This window comes from Capsicum annuum, chromosome 8, assembly GCF_002878395.1.
Source record: "Capsicum annuum cultivar UCD-10X-F1 chromosome 8, UCD10Xv1.1, whole genome shotgun sequence".
Lineage (NCBI taxonomy): Eukaryota > Viridiplantae > Streptophyta > Magnoliopsida > Solanales > Solanaceae > Capsicum > Capsicum annuum.
In genome coordinates this window covers 161,806,380-161,814,650 of record NC_061118.1, presented here as the reverse complement: position 1 = coordinate 161,814,650, position 8,271 = coordinate 161,806,380, and the positions used below count along the sequence as shown (strand labels likewise).

Sequence of the window (8,271 nt, the reverse complement as noted above, 5' to 3'; positions counted from 1 at the left end):
TTGTGTTCTGATGATGAATCGCTCCCGAAAAGGACTCTATTGATTCTCTCTCAATTGGTTGGACAGTAGGTTCGATGTGTACCTCCCAAGTCCGTGGCAGGGTCTTAACTAATTCTTATTATAAGATATACCAGATCAAGTAAGCTCCTAAAATGTTAAATGGCAACAACTTCATTTGTAAAACACTTGTCCAAGTGTGTCTTGTTCTTTTACTGGCCTCCACAAAGTGAGTTTTTGCCAAAAGACCTATTAGAAAAGTTTAACTATCGACTGTATTAGTTGACATTCAGCACACCAATTTTGGGGCATCCTTTTAGATAATTTCAAGGCATATATATCAAGCAAGCTTTTAACAAAAAGCAGATCCCTTAGATAAATGAGAATAAGTTTATGATAATATTATAAGAGCAGCAAAGCATCTGCATACACTAGAAGTCATTTCGAATCTTGGAATCAGCTTCTTCAATAAAGAGGTAAGACCGACAAATTCGCCTTTTCCCGAGCCTGCCTGGCACTTTGTCCGCGTTATTCTTTATGCCTTATCCTTACAAATGAGGTCTGAGAGCCATTAAAAATGGATTCTCCAGCTTACGACTAGCATTCCTCTTACAGATGAGTCTTGCCTAATATGAAAAATGATTAGAAAATGTCTTACTATTGGTTTACTGGATTAATTCCTGTTTCCAATCGGAATCAACGCAGCAATAGTGAGCACTCCAGCGATAGTCCACGTTTGTCTCCAAGTTTCACAAAGCCACCACCACGTGGGAAGCGCGCACTTCGCAGCGATAGTAACTACTACAGCGTATTCACAAAGCTGCCACCACGTGGGAAGCGCGCACTTCGCAGCGATAGTGACTACTACAGCGTCACTTCTTTGTGGGGTGACTTACAAGGAGGAGAAATTCAGGCTTAGAGGAACATTGCATGATGTACACAGCATGAGGGATTTTCAACACGGAACATGGATATATATGTGAAAATCACTAAAATCTTAACAAATATATCATATCTTTGAACCGGTAGCCCAAAAAATGGACTGCAGTATACCAGTGTATACACCCGTAATTTCAAAGATGTGACGGCTTTTAGTGGTAAAAAACGAATGGTTGAATGCATTAAATTTAAATTTTAAAACCGCCTGAGTAAGAATTTTTTTTTTTTTACCTTACTTGTGAATGAAACAATTTCTGCAGAAGAAGAGGCATATAAACCACCGACTAGGAGTAACATCCTGGAGACTTTCAAGTGGTTGACGGCAGACCTTAAATCGGTTGACTCGTTGGTGTTCTACTTCACAGGACTTGGCTTACGACAACCTGATTTTAGTGATGATGAACTAGATGGTTTTGATGAAACGATCTGTCCTCTCGACTTTAGCACTGAAGGCATGATCAGTGATAATGCCATCAATGATATTCTTGTTAAACCACTGATTTCAGGTGTTACACTTCATGCCATTGTTGACGCTTGTCATAGTGGAACTGTTCTCGACTAACCTTGGGTATACAACGAGTATGATCTTACCATCCAAAAGTTCTTTTTTAGTTTCTGACCGGTGTTTCATGTGTTTGTTCTAGATACATAGAATTTAAATTTACATTAACAATATAAGAAATTAGTAAAAGTCATTCTTTACTCAATATATGTAGCCATGGTTCTTATGTTCATTTTTCTCTTGGGAATGATCAGTTTAAACAATACAAACGAGAGAAACTAATGATGCACAGAGTCCGTCAATTACAAAGCTCAGATAAACTTATATTTCATCATTATCATAATTCTGATAATGAATATCCTCTTACGAATCACTATTGAATAAGAGAATCTATATCAGTTTTTGAATTTTAACAGGAATAAATGGTATGATAACAGACCCCCATCCGGCACTTATAAGGGCACAAGTGGTGGCAGGGCCATCAGCTTCAGTGCTTGCAAGAATAATCAACTAGCTGCATATACCTTTGTATTATTTTTTCCTTCCTTTAATCAAATCTGCGTAAGATTGATCTATATATCCTCTCTCCCCAACTACCATAGTATGAATATTATGCGGGCTTTCTCTGCTAAAAAAATTATGATTGGTGCCATGACTTGCGTATTTATAAGAGCTAAAATTATGATTGGTGCCATGACTTGCCTATTTATAAGAGCTATCTGGGAAAATCCGGATATAACATACCAAGGATTACTTGATTATATGCACAAGCCTCTTGAAAGGGAAAATCCGGATATAACATACCAAGGGGTTTGAAATAACAGAACCGAAAAATTACATATACACAATATATTTTTTTATGAACTATTTTAAATATATCTTATTTATATTTATGTTTTCATAAAAAATTATTTATGAAAACAAAAATGGTCATGACATACAGTATTCTGAACATGTATGTATTTTTATCCCTCTATTTATCTTTGATTTTATTTTTGATTAATAACCAAACTAAAACAGATAAATTGGTGCAGTTTTAGTTTCACCTAATAATCAACCCGTGAACACCCATGTTATCGTGAACACCAATAGCTTTAAGGAAATTCAAATAGAATTTTACTTTTTTGAAATAGGCTTAGGAGTTATATTTAGTTGTTCAAACTTAAAAGAAAACCAGAAATTTCATTACGTTAACATAAAGTCAAAAAGAAAAATTGAAGTACAAATCAATATCATTAGAACAAAAGGAGTTAACGCAAATGATACTGTTAAAACATATCAAGTACAGACGAAAAAAACAAATCTAAATGTTATTAAAGGCGAAAAAAGCAAATAACGAAAATCAAACATGACTTAATCCAACGCAAGGTAGACCAGGTATCCGTTCTCAAAATTATCCTGCATCCCACTGATACTACTGTTCTAAGGATTTAGTAACTTCTATGACAACTTTAATGATTTTTCACTCAATTAGTGCAATTTAACCTACTCGAGAAGGTTACTTACCTTTGATCATCTTTTAAGTGACTGGTAATTCAAAACAATTACACTGTCAGTAGGTAAAACTTAGACTAGTGTTCTGCACTTCTTCAGTTTTTCTCGACTTGAACTTTCTTGGAAGATACACAATTATTCATCCACTAAATATCAATTTCAGATAAATGTCCAAAAAATGGAAAAACTTGTGCTATATCCCATGAGCTAACATTCAGAATTTTTTTTCAGCGGCAGTTTAGTTCATGCATAGGATGTTTTGTCAGCGGCAGTTTAGTACTTGCATAGGCCTCAAAGATTTAAAAGTTTTGGAATTCTCATCAATAGGCATTAATTATTTGTAAACTTTACAGATATTTTGCTTATCTATTTTTCTGATCTGATACTGTTTTATCACATTTCAATTGTGCAAGAACCAGTATTATCATCTTCTGAAAGATTTGACCCTAACACAAAGTTCAAGCTCTAAATCTACAGCAGAAAGATGAATATGCAATCCAAACATTTGCATCAAATCCTCTCTTGGCATTTTTCTGTGCTCATTCTGAGTATATAACTGTATCTGCATCTCTGTGTTAATAATTGAAAGTTTTTCAATAAAATTAGTGTTCTGATGGTGTCTTTTCCAAGTTCATAGTATTGGATTCGAAATCGAGAGAGCGTTATGCGAAAACTTATAGTTTGCAAACCATGGGATGATAAATCAGATGACAAATAGAATAATACAAAAAGCATAAAATTATTATATGGTTTGACCAATTGATCTATGTATAAAATCTAATATTAAAAAACATAAAAACTAATTGAGAAAAAAATCTCCTCTAAACAAGAATCTTGAAACGACTACATTGCGGATACTATTGTGTTATGGTATGTGAAGGGGTCTTCTATTTATAGAGTTCCAAAATAAGAAAGAGGTTTGCCAAATATGAAATTTTTTTTATATTTTCCTTTCAGGAACAGTAAAACTTAAACTTGGCAAGAAAATCGGAACAAAAATCCTAACACATAGCAGTATCTTAACAAATTTTTATCACAACCTTTTGTATATATCAGTATATAGGAGTACATACCTGTTTTTAAGCTTATGCCGCTCAGACCGTTAGTACATGTAATGGTAATCTTCTTTTAAATAAGACTGATGTGATGTATCTTTATCTTTCCAGAAATAAACTCAGTTCTTACATTTCAGTTGGTACCACTAAGATATGTGATCACTATAATATATGAAAATGGAATGTTCATGAGCAATTCCTGGATTGGGTCTGATTGATTAATTGGAGATAATAATTACTTACACGCTTAAACAAGAAAATATAATGCTATTGGCATGCAACAATTTCATTTGTAAAACACATGTCCAAGTGTGTGTGTTTTTATTTTACTGGCCTCCACAAAGTGAGTTTTTGCCAGAAGACCTATAAGAGAGATCTCAAGCAAGCTTTTAACAGAAAGCAGATTCCTTAGATAAATGAGAATAAGTGTATGATAAAAAGAACAGCATAAGTTATGCATTACAAGTCATTTCGAATTTTGAAATCAGCTCCTCCAATGAAAGAGGTAGGACTGTCTATATTCGCCTTTTCCCCGAGCCCGCCTGGACCTGAGCCTTCCGGCCCTTTGATGGGCTATTATTTGTTTGAACTGGAAAAGATTCTGCACAGAAACTAAATAAATTCACTAAAATTTCCAGATGTACCATGACATATGTAGAAATATCAACTACAATTTTTTTTATGAAAATAGTCTTCATTAGGTAATCTAATCTATTATGAAATTAGTATTCTTTCATTAAATAATTCATAAGTAAAATTGGATTATGCACATATAAAAAGGGTCAAGATATAAATAATATAATATATATTCACTTAAATTAAAATTAAGAACTAATTAAGGTTACCACATCACTTTTCCGATGAGATTATTGTAAAATTCGGTCATAGTGACTTTTGTGATGGTCGAAGTAAAGTTAAATAACCATGGATTAAATGAATGAAATAAAAGTGACTTTTGCGTAATAGATACAAAGTTAATTGACCATGGATGAAATGAATAAAAAAAATAAGTTTTGTGTAATAGATACAAAGTTAAAGTGACCATGAAATTTACCCGGAATATGTTCTTTCTTTTACTTATTAATTAGATAGATTGATCAGTTTCATATTATTTCAATAACTTGTGCAACTAGTGAAGGGACTTGTCCTAGTGCTTACTTTTGGTCTGCTGACTTTACTTATTGAGGCCTCAGCAGAACTAGTTTATCCCTTGCAATGTCTATGATGTGTCAAAAATGTCGACACCAACTGCCATTGCCACCACATGATCAACTATTTCGTTGCGAGTGTGGTAATTTGATTCCTCTGAGCGGTAGTGAGAGGCGACTGCCAGTTCGAGAACATGGTAAATTCAGGAGAAACAGTTCCAGAACGAACAGTCTATCCCCTTCACTCAGCGTTAGTCCGGAGAAAATATCTTACTATTGGTTTACTGGATTAATTCCTGTTTCCAATAGGAATCAACGTAGCGATAGTGAGCACTCCCGCTATAGTCCACGTTTGTCTCCAGGTTTCACAAAGCCACCACCACATGGGAAGAACGCACTTTGCAGTGATAGTGAGTACTCCAGCACTAATCCACGTTTGTCTCTAATTTTCACAAAGCCGCCACCACGTGGGAAGCGCGCACTTCTTTGTGGGGTGACTTACAAGGCGGAGAAATTCAGGCTTAAAGGAACATTGCATGATGTACACAGCATGGGGGACTTGCTTCTTCGAAAATTCAACTTTTCAGATGATTCCATTCTTATTCTAGCAGGTACTCCAGTTTCTCAGTTGACAGTATGATCATAGGCAAATTCATGATTTAAATTTGATAGGTTCAAACTTTAAAGTTCATAATATTGGAAATGTTGTACATTTGAAATTATGGATTTAAGATCTAATACTTCTTGAGATTTTAGTATTTTTACACACATATATATGTCAGTGGGTTCAATCACTATTTTCAACACGGAACGTGGATATATGTGAAAATCACTGAAATCTTAACTAATGGAATATCAAATTTCTGAACCTGTAGCCCAAAAAATGGACTGCAGCATACCAGTGTATACACCCGTATTTTCAAAGATGTGATGGGTTTTAGTGGTAAAAACTGAATGGTTGAATGCACTAAATTTAAATTTTAAATCCTCTTGAGTAAGAAATATTTTTGCACCTTGTGAATGAAACAATTTCTGCAGAGGAAGAGGCATATAAACCTCCAACTAAGAGAAACATCCTGGAGTCTTTCAAGTGGTTGATGGAAGACCTTAAATCAGGTGACTCGATGGTGTTCTACTTCAAAGGATATGGCTTACGACAACCTGATTTTAATGATGATGAGCTAGATGGTTTTGATGAAATGATCTGTCCTCTCGACTTTAGGACTGAAGGCATGATCAGTGATAATGCCATCAATGATATTCTTGTTAAACCATTGATTCCAGGTGTTACACTTCATGCCATTGTTGACGCTTGCCATAGTGGAACTATTCTCGACTTACCTTGGGTATACAACGAGTATGATCTTACCATCCAAAAGTTCTTTTTAGTTTCTAACTGGTGTTTCATATGTTTGTTCAAGCTTGGTCAAAATACAATGAATTTAAATTTACATTAACAATATAAGAAATTAGAAAAAGTCATTCTTTTACTTATACGTTTAGCCATGGTTCTTATGCATTTCATTTTTCTCTTGGGAATGATCAGTTTAAATAATACAAACGCGAGAAACTGATGACGGACAGAGTCCATCAATTACAAAGCTCAAATAAACTGAAATTTCATGTTATCAAAATTATGATAATGAATATCATCTTACGAAACACTATTAAATAAGAGAATCTATTATCAGCTTTTGAATTTTAACAGGAATAAATGGAAAGATAACAGACCCCCATCCGGCGTTAATAAGGGCACAAGCGGTGGCAGGGCCATCAGTTTCTGTGCTTGCAAGGATAATCAACTAGCTGCATATACCTCTGTATTATTTTTTCCTTCCTTTAATCAAGTCTTCATATGATTGATCTATACATCCTATCCCCAACTATAATATTGTGAATATTATGCAGGCTTTCTGTGCTGAAAAAATTATGACTGGTGCCATGACTTACACATTTACAAACGCTCTCTGGGAAAATCCAGATATAACATACAAAGGATTACTTGATTGTATGCACAGGGCAATCGAAAGGGTCAACAAAGCTAGATGTCCACTGCTGAAGGTACTCCAACGCAAGATAGACCAGGTATCTCATCTCCTTGCCCGAAACATTCCATTCTCAAAATTATCCAGCATCAATTAATGCAATTTTTCTAAGGATTTAGCAACTTATATGACAATCCAATTGAATTCTTACACAATCAGTCAAGGAGAAGGTTTCTTGTCTTATTTCCAGGTTACTAACTCCGCTTATTACGAAGAGTTACCTTTGATCACCTACCACATGATTTGATAGTGTAAAGAGATTACCTTGTTAGCATATAAAAGCTAAACTAGTTTTGCACCTCGTCTCAACTATAACTTCTAGAAAGATAACCTTTCATCCACATGAGTTTAGGCAAATGTCCAGAAATTGGAAAAACTTGCGTTGCATCCCTAAGTGTTATTCAGGATGTTTTTATTTACCAGTTTAGTACAGTATATGCATATGCCTCAAGTATTTAGAAGTACGATATTCTCATCAATAAGCATTCAGTAATTTGTAAGGTTTACTGGATATTTTGCTTATGGTATCTATTTTGATGATATAATATCGTATTATAACATTTAAAACTTGCAGGAACCAGTGTTATCATCCTCTGAAAAATTCAACACTAACATGAAGTTCGAGCTCTAAATCTGCTGCAGAAATACGAATTTGGACCTAGAGACTTCCAGTTCCATCACTAAAGGAGGACATGGGCGTGGCGCTGCTTGTTTCATACTTTTCTCTTGTATTGCTTCCATTTATTTTGACCCTTGTTTATCTTTCTCAAGAAGACAATCCAGAGATTCGCATCAAAATTCTCTCTTTGGCTTTCTTCTGTCTTGATGCGGATTACATAATTTGTATCTATATCTCTGAGTTAATAATTGAAAGTTTTCATATAAGAAATTGTGTTCTGATGATGAATCACTCCTGAAAAGGACTATTCTCTCCCAATTGGTTGGACCGTAGGTGAGATGTGTACCTCCCAAGTCCGTGGCAGGGTCTTAACTAATTTTTATTATCAGATTTACCAGATCAAATAAGCTCCTAAAATGCTAAACGGCAACAACTTCATTTGTAAAACACATGTCCAAGGGTGTCTTGTTGT

The 8,271-nt window shown here is 34.6% G+C and overlaps 1 protein-coding gene across 1 annotated transcript; it reads left to right on the top strand.

Moving 5' to 3' along the window:
* The first annotated feature begins 5,097 nt into the window (after positions 1 to 5,097).
* On the top strand, positions 5,098 to 8,065 carry LOC107840049 (metacaspase-1). The gene is made up of 5 exons (XM_016683765.2): positions 5,098 to 5,746; positions 6,174 to 6,492; positions 6,844 to 6,955; positions 7,044 to 7,220; positions 7,755 to 8,065. Exons 1-5 carry the CDS (start codon positions 5,203 to 5,205, stop codon positions 7,809 to 7,811), a joined length of 1,209 nt encoding a protein of 402 aa, XP_016539251.1. The 5' UTR covers positions 5,098 to 5,202; the 3' UTR covers positions 7,812 to 8,065.
* Positions 8,066 to 8,271: the final 206 nt, after the last annotated feature.

Bases quoted from the DNA above. Each gene is read 5' to 3' on its own strand.
- LOC107840049 (XM_016683765.2), top strand. From the start codon at position 5,203: ATGTCTATGATGTGTCAAAAATGTCGACACCAACTGCCATTGCCACCA. The intron at 6,493-6,843 runs GTATGATCTTAC...GAATTTTAACAG, and splicing joins TTACCTTGGGTATACAACGA to GAATAAATGGAAAGATAACA. The intron at 7,221-7,754 runs GTATCTCATCTC...TAAAACTTGCAG, and splicing joins TCCAACGCAAGATAGACCAG to GAACCAGTGTTATCATCCTC.